An 18,905-nucleotide genomic window follows, 5' to 3' on the forward strand; every position below is an offset into this window, starting at 1 on the left:
AACTCATGCCTGGACATGCTCCTGAGGCTTCATGGTCTCACTGTCACATCGACATTTCCTGGCCTTCCTTAGCTTAGCCTTTTTGTACTATTTACATAATTGAAAAATAAGCAAGGGTTCAAGACAAATATTTTAGATTGATACTGGACAATACAGAGAGGGAGGGAAGACATAAGGCATCTTCAACCTTTTGACTCTAAGAACCCACAAATGCATCCTAGAAACAAATCTGCAGTCTAACTTCAGACACAGAAAGTACTCAAGACCACCTTACACATTCAGTAAACCTCATGCCATTTGGAGTATCTTGCATTAACTGAACACTATTTGGAGCCAAGGATATCCAGAAAGTGATACAAGAGGCAGCAGTAGATTCTTCTCCCTCACCAGCAGGAGCTGAGGCAGAGGGAACCCACACACCATCCTTCTGGACTTGAGAGCTGCCAGCTAAGAAATCCCCAGTCAGAGGCAGGTGATACACTTACAGATAATTGCTAAAAGCTCACATTCCATCAAAAGAACAAAACAAAGCATACAAACCAACCCAAAAACCCCATAAACAAAGAAAAAAAAAAAACCAAAAAAACCCCAAACAAAAACCCAACCAAAACCCACCTCTTACCCTTTCCAGTTCTATAGCTTACTGAGATCCTATTTTCACCATCAGTGAAGTTCTTGGTTCTGTGCAGGAGGAACATATTTCAGAGAGTGGAAGGAAATAAGGGTAGAAAACATGGAAAAGGTGAGAAAACCGCAGAATTTTTCAAAGATGCTGTTTAAAGCTTCTCAGAGGCTTTGGCATGCTAGAATAACACTGTTGAAGATGGATTAGTAGAGCCAGAGCAGGTGAAGCAGCCTGACACATGCACGGCTTAGAAAAGACATACATTATGAGCCCGGAAGAGCTGACTCCAGTGCCTCATTTAAGTGAGAGTGTAGCAAATCTTGTTTCAAGACTATAGCATACAGAGAACAATTAATTTGTCTTCTCTGAAGAACATGTTATCTTAATATGGTCTTTTTTGGTCTTCCCTTCTCAATAGGAAGAAAACTGACAACATTACCATCCCGGATGATTTTAAGCCGTAGCTTGGTTACTTTTTTCCATTTTGTTCAAAATCTTATTACAGATGAGGTATTCCTGACACACCACTTAAACCAATAAATACCTCTTTCTTTGACATATTTTATTAATATTCTTATTAACTATCTCAAAATAAAGAAATTGCTTAAATATCTAAAATCCATAAAGGCAAGAATTGACAAATAAAATGTGGTGCTGCTATGCCTCAGACCTACTGAGCTGCTATTTCTTGTCTTCTTCAGTCATCCTTAAAGGGAAATCTTTCATTTCAGGTTAAAACCAAAGAAAATTTAAATTCCCAAGCTGTGACAAAAGTATTAAAATATGGAAAAATATTATTCAATCTACTTTAAAAACTTGTATTTTTTCTACAGCGTAAAGTATTTAATATAATACTTTCTGCCTTATTAAAAAAAAATCAATTGTATTCACTCAAGTCAGAACAGTTACTGCTGAGCCATTTTTATTGCCAATTTTTAAAAAGACAACAAAGTAAGAAACTTTGTGGGCTGCACACCATCTGCTTAAGCTTTAATTTGATTAACAGTTATATTTTGAGATCTTCAACTGTAAAGAAAGTTTTCCAAATGCAAACAGCATGTAAACCAGCATACTGTTTTTACCTTCTACCCTCCTACAACTCTCTCCTGCTGCTCAGGGCTTTACTGCACACCAGGGCCAACTGCTGCTACCTGAAGCTGAATGCTCCACAAGGAAATCAAAGGAAAATAAGTTGTACTTCAGGAAAGCCAGAGCAATACTAAAACACATTACTGGAGCTGGCAATTAGCATGAAGGATTCAAGAAGATGTGGTAAGAGAGAAACTTAAAAGAAATACAGATCACTAAAGAGCAGTAAACAGTTTATTCTAGCAAAGGAAAAAAAGCAGTTTGCTCTGTGAGCTGCAAGAAAGCATGCATATGCATGAAGAAGCATGCTTAATTCCTGCTTAATACAATCCTTTTGCCAGTATCACTTCTTGAAGACAGAAACTAGCTGGTTTTGTTTTAGTAATAATGCATATACGTATCTCAGGAAGAATAATATTTTTATTCCTGCATGGGAAGTCAATGGGTTTTCAGAAAATAGGAATATATAAAATGCATCCCTAGGAAAGAACCAACCTATTTCAAAAACAGCTTGCACTAAGCAAAGAATTTGGAATTTTTTAAATTTCAGATCTAGCAATTCTAGTGATAGCCTAATGAGTAAGTGTTTAGTTCCAAGAAGGGGGAATACAATAAGGATGCTTACTGGAAAAATAAAGTTAGAATAGAAATATGAGCCAGCTCCTCATCTTATATATCTTTCTACAACTGTTAACAACAAAACAATCCTTTTCCACAGAAGCACACACTTTCTCTGTGCAGTCCTTCAAGGAGTAGTCTACAATTGAACTGATAAATCCCCATCGAGAAATTGCTGTAAAGCACAATCTTAACTGTTGGTTTAAGTTTACCGAAATCTACTGAGTTTAATCCATTTTTTCCTAAAACCTGTACTAAGGTGAAATGCAGTATGCTCAACAGTATCACAGGTTGCAAAGACATACAAGCTGCTGGCTGCTGACTGTTCCCTTTTGCTGGGTCATTCTGGCAACATTTTCCCAACTGAATAGTTACCTTGGCATCCCTGTTTGTCCCGGAGAAGAGGGGGGGGGAACCTCAACAGTGGTCTAAACACTGTTATAACAGTGTCTAAAGCTGGAGCACTGTGGGGCTGAGGTAGACTGCCAAAGGCAGATTCAAGCAAGATAAATTCCCTTTAATTCACAAAAAGATTAAAGAAAACTGATGGAGGCAGCAGCCTTTTAAGCAGCATGTTGCTATTTTTAAACTAATCGTTCACAGTAGACGTTTGTTTTCCATACTTAGTGAGGAAATGTAGTAATTAAATGTAACTGTTACCAGACTTGGAATCCTTCTATCAGATAATATGGCCTAGTTTCTGCAAAGAGCATCCCCCTCCTCCCTACCCCCCCCAAGGTAGAAGTCAAACCTATTAATGTAACAGCTTATCCTGCCCTATTTCCACTTGGCAGTCTCCTGTAATGCTGATTTAGTATCTGACAAAAATAGGACAAAGATACTGTCATTTTTCATTAGGGAACGTTAGCTCAACACAAGCAATTTTAACTCTCCTGAGCTTGTGTTAGGGAAGGTGGATGGTGCTTGGCCATGTGGCAGAAAAAGCACAGATGAACTTCTGGGCATGATTTGACTTCTCTCAATGCTGGTATCCTGATGATCCTGCTCTGGTAACTGAATTTACTAACACCAGAATTTCTACTACTAAAACTTAACCGTCATACCTTAATATACCACCTCCAAAACACAGTTAACTATTACCTAGATTTTTATCTTAGAAAGGACTTCATTACATGCTATTTTTAATGCCTCATTGCATGCCCACTGAGCAGCACAAATGACTACTTCTGTTTGGTTTTGTAGGTTTTTGAAAACAAATTACTGCCTACTCAACCCATTACCTTGATTCTTCCTGATTTCTGTAGTCTTACTCACAGTTTCTCCATTTGGTATTGCAACAGTAGAAGAGTTTTGCCTGTACTATCCCCAAAACAGACACAACAAGTTTTTTGTTGCAGAATCTTATCTGAGAGTGAAGACTCATCCTGTGCTGAGGATCCCAGAGGTTCCCTGGATGCTCTAGATGCCATTCTCCTGCAATGGGATTCTTGAAAAGCAAACACCAGCCCTAACCTACTAGCTTTGATTTTTTTTAGATGTTCAGCTCTTTTACATCACTTAAGAATGATAACACTTTGGGCCAGAATAGGACAAAAGGAACCTTGTCACATACATTTTATTCTTTTATAAAAAATTGTGAAACTGTTCTCTCTAGAGGAGTAGACATTTACATAATAAATAGTCTTGAGATAGTTATTTACCTAACTCATTACAACGGAACTTAATGGCAAAGGAGTTTAAGTTTTAATACAACCTGTGTATGTATACAGAAATCACAGGAATTATCGAGCTGATTTAGATGAAAGCACACATTTAAAAAAATAGCATTTAATATCTCAAAACATTTTACCTATTAGTGTTGCTAGCAACACTTAGGATTACTCTGATAAACAAGGGGGGAGGAGGGGGGGGGAAAGAAAGTGATGCTAACTTCCTACAACGGCAATACTTTGGCTATAGGAAGCTCACTGCCTCCCTGTGCAGATTTCAAACCAAACTTGTTGCACACGAAAAACTTTCCAAGGTGTTACTTTCTGCTGAGTGTCACACAAGGAGGAGTGACTTACAACAGTTTTGATTGGTGGCGTGGCTGTGTCCAGCCCTGCACCTGTAGCAAGCTTTTCAGGCTCAGGTGATGGATTATTGCCTTGAGCTTTCAGGTAATGCCAGAGTGGCAGAGCTGACGTGGCACTCCTTGTGCTATGTCTCACCCAATTATAGAAAAGCAAACCAATAAAAAAGGTCAGCTTACAGATAACTACACAAAGCAATTGGAAACAGATTATTTTACTACTTGATCACCAGTGTACCACAATGCACCATGTTTCTACCAAACTCAGATGACCTGAATCCCTTCATTCCTGAACACCACTCTACTGTTCCATCAGATTTATCATCTTATTCTGATTCCCACCTTTTCTCACATAATGATATCAACTTCAAATTATAGCCTCTCAGTTTCTCTTCTCAGCACATTTGCTGCTGCTCTTTAAGGGAAAGTGGAGTATTTCTGCTGGGACTTCTACTGCAAAGAATCTAATTTAAACCACAGTAACATTTCAAATTTAGTTTGCAACTTGTCATTAAGTTCTCAGTGCCAATCCAGCCAAGACATACAGGATATTAGCAGACCGTAAAGTGAGGGAGAAAGGGTGTCACCAGAAAGTTAAAAAAATACCCATTCAGCTTTTGTTTCTTTTTTGTCTAACTCCTCCGTCTCCACATCACAAATTCTCCACCTTCTAGTGGCCACATGGGAACTGCAATGTTTAAACCTAGTGGTTATTCAGGGGCCACAGCCCCAGCTGCAAGCCCATCATCTAACTTCCTGGATCAGAGGGAAATGCCAGAATCACCACCTGCACCTTGGCACAGCCTCCCTTCCTGATCTGAGGGCAACCACAAGGCTGGCCTGACATGTGGCAGCAAGGACCAGCTAACAGTCCTGGTGAGGAGATGAGAGTATAAATGGCTAAGGATAGCAGATTGTTACTTCCAAAGCTCCTGTTAAGTTACAAAGCACTGAGAACACACTCAGTGTAGGAGATGCATGTGCTGTCAGGGTTGGTAGGAGGAAGAGGACAGTTGTCCGATTGCTTATGCACACCAAAACCCTCATGGGAACCCAGGCCAGAAAGTCTGAGAAGTGTTGATAAACAAATGCTCCCTAAACAAGAGCTCATTAAGAACATGTCACCTTCAAAAATGTAAATGCCTTCAGTAAGGAGTAGGCAAGGCAACAGCAGCCCATGGGTAGCTCAGGGGCAGTGGTGATGGGGTAACTAAAGTTGGGAAATGTGGCAAGTATTGTAATCCTTCAAATCTGAAGCACCAGGTTCCCAGATATGAGACCAGGCAACCCATACTGAGATTTCAGGAAGTTCTCCTCACTGCATCATGAGAAGGGGGCAGAAGAGGAAATCTATTCTGTGGGCTTTGCAATTTTGCCACCACATTTGAGTTGTGCAAGGTCAGCTATACACTACAGGCTCCAGGAGGCGATAAATAACACACTAAAGACTCTTGCTTATTTACTGTCTTTCATATGGACAAATGAATGGAGTAATTTCTATCAGTTTCTTGGACTGCTACAGTGAAGATTAGAGGAAGTACAAAACCACTGACTATAGTATTACCACATAGACTATGATAAAAAAAATATCGAGCAAACCCAACAATTTCAATTAGCTTCTGAATACTAATTTGGTCACTTTAACACTTTGGTGAGATTTGGAGAATTAAAGTTGACCTGTATGACATCGACTCCTCCAAAGAAGCCATCTTCATTCAACCTGTCAGTAATGAATCTTTCTTTGCTGTTTCAGTCCACTGGTTCTGCCTGCTGTACTACCCACTGCTTGGTGATACCAGCCTTTCAGGCTGTACCTCTGAGGCTGACCATTAGCAACACATTTTGCAGGAGACCAGCAAGTACTATAGTTGGGATCCCTAGATCAATCTTCTTAAAATGAATAACCTCAATCACATCCTGCTAGCTCTAAAACCTTGATGCCTTGACCCAGCAGAACTTTTCCAAAAGTACTGGAAAACCACAAGGCCCCACAACATGCACATGATAACCAAATCAATGTTTCTACCTAATCTTTTCTCACAGCCGTAAGCAAGTGTTCCTGCCTAAACCTTTGGTCCCCTTGTAATCCTTTCTATCAGACAGGAAAATATCCTTACTTACAGAGAAACAGATACACTTTTAAAGACTCCCAGGACAGATCTTACTATATTTTCATTGTTTCTGTTTGGTTTAGATTGGAAACTAAAAGCTCTTTACAATAAGGATTATTCTGTTTGGGTATTCCTGGAAATGAAGATACATATTTAACTTCTCTGTCTGAATCCCATAAGCATTTTTCCCTCAAATGGTGCTTTGCAGAAAAAAAGTTCCATTGTCAGGTTACCTTGGGAAGGGCTTTGTCTCCCCACTTTCTGAATATGCTTTCAGTAAGCATTCATATCTGCATTAATCTTCTATCAGATAGAAAGGTCTTATCTCCAGCTGTCTCTATTACTGTTGCCATTTCTGCCTTCTTTCATTTCCTTCCTAAACAGCCACTTCTCAACTTTCACTTTTTCTCTGAAAACTTTGTATAATAATCATCTTGCCTCTCCGAACAGTCTCCAAAATCCTTTAAAATCAGCAGAAAAAACCATAATACAGTATTTGAAGGAAGAAAGTATTTTCTAAAGGTATAGAATGATAACAATATTACAAGATCTTCAGTATTACTTATTATTGTCTGCTGCTGTAGACAGGAAAAGATTCAAGGTTGTAAACATTGAAAGTACTGCTGTCATTCTTTTTTTCTTTGCTCCTTTAATGCCTTGGTGTTATTAAAAAGTGCCCAGGGTTATAGTGCAGAGAGGGAAAGGGTAGTGCCTGAGGTTATCTATTAAAAGTTAAAAAAGAATTTAAGATTGTACCATATGGGGAAGAATTTTACATTTGTTGGCTGAAGCTGTCAGTGCAGGTGAAGGGAAGAGAGTGTTGTATGGGAAGAAAACAAGTAATTCCATTATGTTTAATTTAACAAACTTTCCAGCAACTAACAGCAGAGTAAACATACACAATTCTTTCCATGACTGAACAAAGTGCACACCAGTGCATTTCAAAGAAGCAGTTATGAGTACACCATTAGTTCCAACATACTGAAATGCATTATTTCCAGGGGTTGCAGGGAGCATGCTCCCAGTTCAAAGTCCACCCAAAAGGGTCAGCACTGCCTCACATAGGAGGATGCAGGACATGCAGGCCTTGACTTCTGGATGAGCTTCTCTAGCAGCTCCCCAGTGCCAGAGCACTGCTACGAGCACGCTGGCTCACTGCTGTTTAACTAGAAATCCTCATCTGAGCAGCTTCTGAGGAGGAAAGCAGTCCAAACCAAAACACGAATTTAGTAGCAATAATACTGTTTCACAGAAAACAATGGAGCAGCATGTGTTACCCACTCTCATAAATCTATCACAATGACAAGTAAAGAGCTGATATGGCTAATTAATGAGATATTCTGTTTAGATTTAATCTTGGACAGTGTTTACTTCATATAACTATATTTGTTTCCAACAAAGACTGAATTATTTCCTGAGGTGTCTGACATGGGTATTTCCTCCTCCAGTCAAGGCAGGGGTAAATCAAGACAGAATACTGCTTTATATGGGGATGGACTGTAAAACCTCTTTCAACTCCTTTATCACCACTTGCACCAGCTAGAAAAGGTTTCCAAATGAGACCTCACACACAAGTGGAGGTGGATATTGTACATACACCTCTGAGCAGATCTCAAGCTCATGAGAAAGGACAGCGTGATTCATTACAGCACCTGAATAAATTGGTACACCACACACGCTGTAGGACTGCAATATTTCAGCTGTCACCCCAGAATAATCATCTGAAGATGGTCACTGCCCTACACAGCAATGCAACAGTAACTGCTTTCTTTTTTCTAGAGGATGTGACTTTACAGCTCTGTCACTCTTTCCTAAGCAGGAAAAGCAACTCGACTAGTTTTGACACAGAATGTTTACTGCCTGACATTTTCTTGGGAGGTACTCAAATCGAATTCATGAAGATGTTTCTGTACACAGAAAAGCCTATGTTGTGTCTAGAAGAACAGATTACAGAAACTTCACTATTTAATAAACCCTGTATCTCCAAAAGAACTGCTATAGCCTATTATCTCAGCAGTAACTGCCAAGTTACAGTAAACTGTAACGGCTTCAAAAGACAGAGCATCTGCTGAAGGAGTCCAAAGTAATTGCCAGTTTTCAAAAGCAAGAATTCTGTCAGCTCACTTGCCTTCCACAATTATTCAAAGCAGACCACTAGAGAGGGGCACGATCATTAGCAAACATATCATAAACAATCACTTTTAAAGGTAATCACTGTAAAATTCTGTGACTCTACCAAGGTTATTTTAATCTCAACTAATCTTACTTCAAACAGATCTCCTTAAGCCGAGCTACATTACATAGCTCTGAAACATCTGGTGAAAACGGAAAAAGCACTTTTGACTCCTGAGAGCCTGGTGTCAAAGGGTCAGATTACTCGTGCCTGACTAACACAAGGCCACAGCAAGGCTCGCTCCGCAGACCCCTTTTCCTGACCTCCTGAAGCATTTCTGGAGGTTATTCTCCTTTCAGCCCAAGCGCATCCCACCCCACCCCTCGCAGGTTACCTCACCTTTTCGGGGTGGGAGATCTGCACCCCCCGCACAATGAATTCAACACCTTTTGGCTTTCCATGAGCTGTTCTTAAATTACCTAACCTACTGCTTCTCCTTGGCGAAACCTGCTTAGTAAAACTCCAGGAAGCTGAGCCATGGCAGCGGGGAGAGGGGAACACCTGCACCCCTTCCTCAAGCACCGAGGCGGATCTTTGCAGGATACCTAAGCAGCTTCACCAGGGAAGGAGGTGAAAGGGACGCAAAAGCCCCAAACGAGAAACCGACCCGCGGGTTTGTGTGTCCTGGGGGAGCTACCGGCGTAGGGACCGGGCGGGGCACTCCCCGCCCCCCCGCACGCCGGCGGCGGGCTGGAGGGGGCTGCGCAGACCGGACACTCACCGGGCCCGGCCGCCAGGGCCCATCGGAACGCGGCGCCCCCGGGCCCCGCCGCGGCCCGGCGCAAGCGGACCCACAGCGGCAGAGGGCCACGGCGCGGCGCCGCCCGGTTAGGGACGCCGGATCTGGGGGACGGCTGGGGCCGGCCCCGCCGCTCTGCGCTCCCCTCCCGGGCCTACAGGCGCCACAGGCCGCAGCCCGGACAGCCGCCCCCCGCCCGCCCGCAGCCGCTGGTCACATCCCGTGCGGCGGCCCCGCCACCCGCTCCGCCCCGCCGCCCACCGCGGCCGCGCACTCACCCGCGTTCGTCCCGGGGGAGCCGGCTCCTCGGCGCGGGGAGACAGCGAGGACCAGAGCAGCAGCAGCCCCAAGAAGCTGCCCGCCAGCAGCACGGCGCGCAGCAGCAAGCCCAGCTTCAGCCGCATCCTCCCGCCCGCCCTCTCCCTCCCGCCGCCGAGCACGCAGCGCCCAGACCCGCGCACCGGCGGGCTTCCGCCCCCCGCCCGGCGCGGCACGGCACGGCACAGCCCCGCCGCCTCTGCCTCTGCCTCCTCCTCCTCCTCCTTCTCCTTCTCTCCCCCTCCTCCCCCGGCCGCTGCTGTTCTCCAGCAGCCTCCTGCCTGCGGAGGTTGGGCTGTCCTCCCACCGCCGCTGCGCGTACAAACTTTCTTTTTCGTTTTTTTCTTTTCGGTTTTTTTTTTTTTTTTTTTTTCGGTTTTTTTTTCCTCCCCTTTTTTCTTCTCCCGCCGCCCCGCCCCGCCGGCTCTGCTGTCGCGGCTGCCTCCCCGCCGGGTAGGGGCCGGGGTAATGCGGAGCAGTCAAAGGCGGCCGCCGCAGCCCTGGTTCCACGTGGCCGCCCTCACCGGCAGGAGGGGGTTTGGGGGGGGGGGGCACCTACCTCCCACCGGGCCGCCCCGGCAGCCCCCGCCCCGCTGCACCTGTTCTATCCCGGGGTGCGGCTGGGGCTAACGGCGCCTGCATCGCCCGGGAAAACGGGCAGGGCTGCAAGAGCTCGAGTTGGGGATTTGTCTTGGCTCAGCCGGGTGAGCAGCCCCGGTCAGGCAGCAATTTTTAAAAAAATAAGGTGCCAACCCTTAACTTCGATGATTGACATAGAGTGGAGTAACGCAGGCCCGGTAATTGCGGTGTGCAGCCTGGGCAGAGCACCGCTGAGAAATCAACAGATTTTTCACGAGGTTAGGAGATTAAGTGTGAGATTACAGAGATGTTATCAGCCCTTATCGTGTGTGTATTTTGTTACTAATTTTCTGCACTAAAAGCTAGGTGTCCCATTTCCTCCTTTAAGGAGTCCCACACATGCACACACGCACAATTTATGTGCGGTCTCCACAAAGCAGAATGATGCAAGAACAATACTTCCAATATAATACATTTGCCTTTTCTGTGTATTCAATACTATCCGTTGGCTTTTACGTTTTTCAGATCGATTTATTGTGTGCACTGGAAGGATATTGGGTCCAAGGAGCCTGAACATTAACTTTCTATCATAAGCCCTATAGAAATAAAACAGGATATGATACCCTGAACAGGATTACTTTGGAGGAAAAAAAAACAAAACTCCACACCTAAGTGACTTTTGAAGAGGGACACACCTAGACAAAGAAGTCTTTGTTTACTCATATAACTTGTTCTATAGCTCTGTGTGGATTTTCCCCCCCCCCCATTCTGTGATCTCATGGCACCAGACATAGACAAACGCAATATTTTTAAAGTGTGAGCAACGGTTCTCATCCTTACCAGTGTTTGCACAAACCTGTGGCTTCCATGGCTCTCCAAAGTGTTTTTCCCAAAGACATTCCCTGTCTATGGGTCCACTAAGCACACAAACATTCCAGCACAAAGGTTTACACCACCTCTTTATGTAACAGCACCTGGACAGAACTGGGAGGAATTGCTTTTCTTTGCTGTGAAAGGCATAGAGCTGAGGTGCCTGGAGCTGCTCAGATCCTTTGGCCCACTGAACCCAGTAGGAAAAGGCAGGTTGGGGCTATAAACTGAAGTTCTGTAAGCTGGCAAAGAGGCATGGAAATGTTCCCCCCAACCCTTTTTTAACTGCTTCCTGGAGACCTCATTGTGGTAAAAGGTGCTCTTTCCTCCTGTTGTTCAATTCATAATTTTTTATGATGTTCTGTGCTGGGGGTCTGAGCCCACTCCAGAAGAGTCAGAAGAAAACAAATAAGTTACTCTGCACTGAACAGAGGGCACTGTTAAAACTGGCTGCAGCCACCTCATGTGATACCACTCTGCTGCTGCTTGTCAAAGCTGAGTGACAGGGACAGAGCCCTCTGCATGCCAGTCAATACTACATGAATTTACATTTGTAAAGCTGCCCACTGAGGTTTTGTTTTTGGTTTGTTTTTTTTTTTAATGGAGGGTTTTGTTCTGCAGAAACCCACGGGTGAGCCATGCCTTTGTGACTGTCACAGAGAGCCCCATGCTGGAAGGTGACCAAGAGTTTTGTTGCGGTTTGGTTTTAGATACCAAAAGATTTACAGTCAGTGAGTTCCCCCATTAGTTGTCCCGGGGACAGTGGTTTCTGTATTGGGCATTTTAAAAATCCTGCCTTTGCCCCCGAAGGAGGAGTTGATGCCCACTGGGAGGCAGTGCGGGCCAATGGACAGGGTGATGGTGCCAGCCAGCCCCCCTCTCACCTGGACCTGCCACTGATGGGAGACTGGGGAAAGCATTATGCTTTTATTTCATTATTAGACCTGCCTGCCCTGGTCCCTCCACAACAAGGAGCTTCATCCACCTTTCTTTCTTGCACATAGGACATATGGCCCTAGAAGTATCAGGTTAATACTGACCTTGGAAGTAGTTTGGTTTTGGTTTTTTTCCCAGTTTCGTTCTCATTAAGGATGCACAGAAGTGTCAGATTCTGCACTCACAGGTTTTCCTATATAGTAAAGTGCCTAAAAATGCATGCAGAACTTACTTTCAATTTTGCCAAGTTCATACTGGCTAAGACAAAATTCAAATTAAGTTTCAATTGTCTGCAGTCGCATTCAAAACCATTTTGGGAAGTCTTTACAGCCTGGAGAGGGAGGGAGATAGGGATAAACACAATGTTTTGCCTCTCTCATTTGCAAAATACTGCATAAACTATGATGCTTTTACTATCCAGCTTGTACTAAACCAAGACATAATTCTGATTGTTATCAGGGAGTTAATCAGCCTCTGTTAGACTGATATTCTGTCTTCCAAGCATTTCTAACAGACTGGCAACTGTCACAATGTTTGTGTCTGGACGTATCTACTGCTTACTGCACAGAAAGCATATGTTCACTTCACCATATGCCTCCAAAAAATATCTGATTGTGTTTAAGTCACTACAAAGCCTGCTGCTCTTGAACCAGGGACCTTTGATGACCTGGAGGTGAAGTATCCAGTTACCAATCCCCTAAGCCATGCAGTAGCCTTATTGCTAGGGATTTGGGGGATGGTGTCTGGAACAGTTTCACTGGCAAACATCAAAATCCCATTCAGTTGCTCACACCAGAGAAACATCAGGATCTGGATATGCCTCTTACCTTGTCCTGAATATTTGGCCACTAGAAAACACTTTGGTTGTTCATTAACACAGCATTTGAAAGGAAATTTGTATAAACTCTCATACCAAGATGGAAAATCATGTAGTACAAAGGTCCATAATACAACAAGCTGCTGTAAAGGCTTCACTGTAAATAACCCCACCCCCATTTTGCTCATCTGCAGGGTTTTTTTTCTGGCAACCCATAGGTCTCACATGTAACACCTGCAGGTCAGAGAACAACTTCCCTTTCTACTGAGAGCAGTAAGTAAAATAAGTAAAAAACTTCTGTAAGTTTATAAAAAACTTTTACTTACTTTATAAGTAAAACACAAGTGGTTTGGTTTTTGTGGGGTTATTTTCATGTAAATAGGTTCTTTGAAATTAGCAATACATTGTAGAGCTCAATCAATTTCACTTTCTTGAGAAGTTTCTGGAATTGACTACAAACATTTCATTTCACCACATGAGATACTCTAGGTTTCATCTAACAGAAAAATCGGTCATGTTTTCATCAAAGAAGAAAGTGCCAGAAAATGCCTGCCTGCAGGCAGTATCTTGCTTTCCTAAACTGCATACTCTTAATACAAGCAACACCTCTGCTCCTGTGAAAATTTTCAGCTCCAAGTGATCCTTCTTCCTATCCATTCTGACCTTCCCTGCTCTACCATCAGCATTCCTCAGGTTATTTGCATTTAAGTGGTCACCTCTGAACAAAGCTTATGAATTTTCCCATATCACTGCTTTGGATTTAAGGCAAGCTGGCTACTGACAGGTATGGAAAACTCATGTAGTGTATAAGCACTATGGCACATTTTTACTGCTTCCTATGGGAATTCAGGGATGTCCAGGTGGAATCCAAGACATTCCTTCTCAAGCTTGCATCTGAGATCTGGGAAGGCAGAAGCTGAAGGTGTGGCTGGAGAAGCCTGACCAGATCTACCTTCATTTGTTGAACAGGCTCATTCTCCCTTTTCACTACTGTCCCCAGCACTGGGGGACTTGCAGAGACATTCTGGATTAACAAGGTGGTTGCTGCTTGGAATAATCCAGAACAGCAGTGTTTGGCATACACTACAATGGAGACAAAACTATTTGATCTCAGAACTGATGTAAAGGAATTAAGTACAGGTTTCTATATTCTGTGATTGTATAAATATACTTTATTCAGATTAAGTGTCTCTTGGTGCACTTAACACATGCTTTTGTAAATGAGACCAAGATGTGCTTAACCTTCATCATCTCTAGTCTTTATACCATTCTTCCTATTCTCATTTACCATCCCCTTTTCCTTCCTTCCTTCCTTCCTTCCTTCCTTCCTTCCTTCCTTCCTTCCTTCCTTCCTTCCTTCCTTCCTTCCTTCCTTCCTTCCTTCCTTCCTTCCTTCCTTCCTTCCTTCCTTCCTTCCTTCCTTCCCTCCTTCCTTCCCTCCTTCCTTCCTTCCTTCCTTCCTTCCTTCCTTCCTTCCTTCCTTCCTTCCTTCCTTCCTTCCTTCCTTCCTTCCTTCCTTCCTTCCTTCCTTCCTTCCTTCCTTCCTTCCTTCCTTCCTTCCTTCCTTCCTTCCTTCCTTCCTTCCTTCCTTCCTTCCTTCCTTCCTTCCTTCCTTCCTTCCTTCCTTCCTTCCTTCCTTCCTTCCTTCCTTCCTTCCTTCCTTCCTTCCTTCCTTCCTTCCTTCCTTCCTTCCTTCCTTCCTTCCTTCCTTCCTTCCTTCCTTCCTTCCTTCCTTCCTTCCTTCCTTCCTTCCTCTTCTTCCTCTTTCTCTTTCTTTTTTCTTCTTGCTTTTCTTTCTTGCTTTCTTTCTTTCTTTCTTTCTTTCTTTCTTTCTTTCTTTCTTTCTTTCTTTCTTTCTTTCTTTCTTTCTTTCTTTCTTTCTTTCTTTCTTTCTTTCTTTCTTTCTTTCTTTCTTTCTTTCTTTCTTTCTCTCTCTCTCTCTCTCTCTCTTGCTCGCTCTTTCTTTCTTTCTCTCTCTCTTTCTTTCTTTCTTTCTTTCTTTCTTCTTTTTTGCCTTTCAAGATAAACACTTTCAGATTTACAAGTCCTCAAAATATTCATGCTGTGATGAGTGTTGATAATCTTTGACAGGTTTAGATCCTGTTGAAATAGTGGATGGAATGGGCTGTTGGATGGGTGTTTCATTTTGAAAGAGAATTGGAATTATTCTAAGCCAGATGCATGAGTAAGTAGTCATATACCTCAGGTCCAAAAATATCCTTTCCCAAGGTGTCATATTTATAAGTACTTTAAACAGAAATTAATTTGCATTGTTTTCCTGAATCTAGGGCAGAGAAAACCAAAATAGGTTCCTGTAATTTCTGCTATGCTGAAAAAATGAATGGTGTAAACACCCACATTTCAGATGCTGATTTATTTTTTAAAAAAAAAAACCAACCAAAACCCAAAAAAACTTTTGAAGTACGATAAATTAGTGGGCTTAATTTGCTGAATCTGTCAGTCTGAACAAGTTCCACAGTGCATTTGAAGAACCAAATGGAATATTTTATAACTATAAATTAATTAGATGTTCACATTTATGTGGATTTTGCTATTTAATGATAAACTGTTGATAGTCTAATAAATAACTAGCAACTTGAGTCTTATCACTTCAGTATTCTAGCTTGCTATCTCATCTGTAAATCTTCCGTATGACACCCGTTTCTTGAGGATTCTGTTATGTTCAGAATTAAAGCGAATGTAACCACCGAAGATACTAAACAATTACAAAGCATTGGGTAAGTTAAATAAAGTCAATGTTTCAAAGGCCAAGATACAGCCATTTGAATCTTCATAGACAAATAAGACAATCTAAAGTTGTCACATAGAAAAGTATGGATGTGCAACAGTTACTAGTCCCTTAACCAAGTATCTTCGGTTGTTCCTGAACTTAGTCTCGGTAAGTTGAGCAAGGTGCTCTGCCTCATTTCACATAAATGTGTAAAAGGTCAGTTAATAATTACTGCAAAAGTCCAGCCCTGTGCATACACTTATAAATTTACATTGGAATACTAGAGAATGAATAATATCATGGAGATAAGTTACGCTCTGATTTTCAAACTGCGGTTCCTGAAGGTGTAGGGAATGGGGGGAGGTGTGTGCAAAAGAGAACAACAGCAAGACTATTGCCATCAGTCACTTAAGGTTTGCAGTACCAAGCCTCCACAACAAATTGGTAACTGGAAGTTTCGATTCTTAGTAGTAATGAATCATAAAAACCTTGCTCATAAAAGCAGCTCGATTGTTCCCACCCTCAGATCATAAACAGAAAGTTGGATATTGCAAGTGTTTGAGAACAAATGTGGGGGGCTCTTATTAAGCTGCTATTTGGGGAGAAATTTTTAAACAGTAGATTATTTCTATTATGTATAATCTGACACCAAGTTGTATTGATTAATAATTCAATGAAATGCTTCTGTTATAAAAGGCATGTTTTGTGGGAATTGCTTGTAGAGTCACAGGCCATAGCAGGTGTTGGATCATAGCATTACACCCATTCAAGGCTTTTACTATATATAATCATAACATAATAGTTTTCATACAGCTTTTAGTACAACATGCAGATGCATAATTTTGTAGAAAATCTTATCTTTTCTCAGGTCCAACATTACATACAGATAACCCTACCTGATATGAACAAAACTATTTCTGGCTTTCATGCTTTTAGCTCAGGGATTGCTATAAATGCTTACCTTTTTTTTAATCTTTTATTAAAATGTTTTTTAATTTTTAAAATTTTTTTATTTGACTATGTTTTCCACCCTTTCCCCAAATGGAAAGTTCAATAAACCAAACCAAACAAAAAACAAACAAAAAAAACCCCCACCCCAAAATAATTGAATAGAAAAAAATTCCTAGACCTGTCAAAAAGACTTTGAAATAAAGGTTAAGAACTGTAATAAAGTTATCATCTTGTCAAGCTGAACTCTGTTGCTTTTTAGTCACCTGTGACAAGTAATAGTGACAATGGCAGGATCTCATCCATCTTCAAACACTGCAGTTTTCCAGATCTCTCAATTCACTGCCATTCAAACCCCTTTTCTAAAGTATAACTGCAACAACTTAAAAACTAATTGGTTGAGTATTCCAGGTACACACACACAAAATCTAAAATTCTCAGGTGCATACAATTAGCATGAAGCACATCTCTAGATTGTATTTCTCTGTTAATACTGGCTTAACAAAATCTTTGTTCTAAGAAGTTTGATAAACTCAGCGACATAGTTTAGATTTAGGGGTTAGTTGAAGTTTACAGAGTAAATGGGAAAAGATTAATTTAGAGCTTCATCATTAAAAAAATTATTTCAGTGGTTACAACTTGGAAAGCATGCTTATAGAGCAGAAGACTATTTCAATTAACATTATTTCAAATTAAGCTAGAGAATCACAGATTTATTCTAATTCTTATTGCCATTCCCTAACCTTCTGAGTAAGGAAAGCTGTTTATGTAAACTTTAGGCCAAAGTGAAGTTGATTCAGTTCCTCATTTACTATCAACACCTTTGCCATACTGGAATATAACTGGAAATGATCATGGAATTTGTGTAATTCATTATTTTTTTTGGAAGCCTTTGTGGGTTTTTTGTTTGCTTGTTTGGTTTGTTTTTTTTTTTTTTTTTTTTTTTTCCATGAAACGGTGGTTTGAAGATGGTTTCCTATTGCAGAAGCAATAGAAAAACTTCACATTCTGTTAAAGCGTGGTGATCCACAGAAGGGCTTTTGTTGACTCTTGGCTAACTGCCTAAAAAACCTGGTTAAGTTCTGTTTAACCAATAAGAGATGAGAAGCTAAAAGATTTTTTCCATACACTTTGGATTTAAGTAAGCAGACTTAAAATTTGAATAAAAAAATAATGTAACAATTTTCCTCTTTTTCAAGCTTCTATCCAAATGCTGTCTTCAGACTTGCCCTGGTAAGCCTTTGGTGTCAGGGCTGATTAACTGAAAGGAGAAGGCACCGTTCCTCTCAGCATTTAGGTCAATGCTGATGCTTTCTGCTGTGTATCTAGGCCATGTCTAATTAATCCCAGAATATTCCACAACTGCTGGATTATTTTTGTCAGCTTCTCCCACAGAAATCTGGCAGCAAAGAGTTTTACCTTAGGTAAGGAAATTCCCTTTCCTAAAGGTAAGTGGGCGTTGTTTCTCTTTCATGGTCTAACTATGTAACATTTATGCAACTACTTATAGAGCCCTTAGGATATAAAGTATTTAGTAGAGGTGAATATCTTCACTTTAAATTAGTGGAATGTTGCCACTTATTTAAATAGAGCCAAGATTTTGCCATTGTTTTTAGAGTAAAAGTTACCAGCCAGTGTCTTCTCAACTCTAAATTTGATGTTGCTACTCAGAATAATAATTTTTTTTTTTCTTTTTCTAAGCCAAATGTGTATGTATGTATAGAAAGTGTTTAATCAAATTAAGACCAGAAAACAGAGGAGACCTGCAAAATAAACATGATTATTACATAAAAGTCTGTTGCAGCTCAGGAGAAGTTGTAGCTGTGCAGTTTTGTAGTATGCAGATTTCCTGGTTATCAGCAGAAGAGCACCAACAGTTTGCCGAGACATAGGTTAGCTTGGGGAGGTGCTTAAATCAAGATGAGCTGCCATTGGGAAGCAGTGCATACACAACTGGTGACCAATAACGATAACCTGGCACATTTATTGAATTAAGAATACACAGCATCCATGTTCTGTGTATCATGATAGTGATGAATGGAATCACAGTACTAAAACCAGAGCATTAATTAATACTAAATTTGCATGCAATAATGCAAGGTTCTGGGTGTTTCAAAAAGCACCACATTTGCGTCCTGAGGCAAAGTATTGTGACTTCTAAAATCAATGCTCTATAAAAATACACTCATCTACTATTCACAAAGTCAGATGATTTTATTTTTTTTTAATGCTTGATGATGTACTAGAAGACAAGACAACTTATGACTTGCAGAACAAGAAATACCTGCTATTGTAGATCTATTCATAAAGCACAGGCCA

At 41.5% G+C, this 18,905-nt stretch overlaps 1 protein-coding gene across 1 annotated transcript in view; it reads right to left on the bottom strand.

Annotated features, from left to right (window-relative positions):
* Window positions 1-9,791, bottom strand: part of GALNT7 (polypeptide N-acetylgalactosaminyltransferase 7) — a 67,585-nt gene extending 57,794 nt beyond the window's left edge. Inside the window, exon 1 of the mRNA XM_030449886.1 lies at window positions 9,666-9,791. Within this exon, the coding sequence (XP_030305746.1) occupies window positions 9,666-9,791 (126 nt within the window). The remainder of the gene's footprint in view (window positions 1-9,665) is intronic.
* Window positions 9,792-18,905: the final 9,114 nt, after the last annotated feature.

The sequence above is a fragment of the Calypte anna genome, chromosome 4A, assembly GCF_003957555.1.
Source record: "Calypte anna isolate BGI_N300 chromosome 4A, bCalAnn1_v1.p, whole genome shotgun sequence".
Classification (NCBI taxonomy): Eukaryota; Metazoa; Chordata; class Aves; order Apodiformes; family Trochilidae; genus Calypte; species Calypte anna.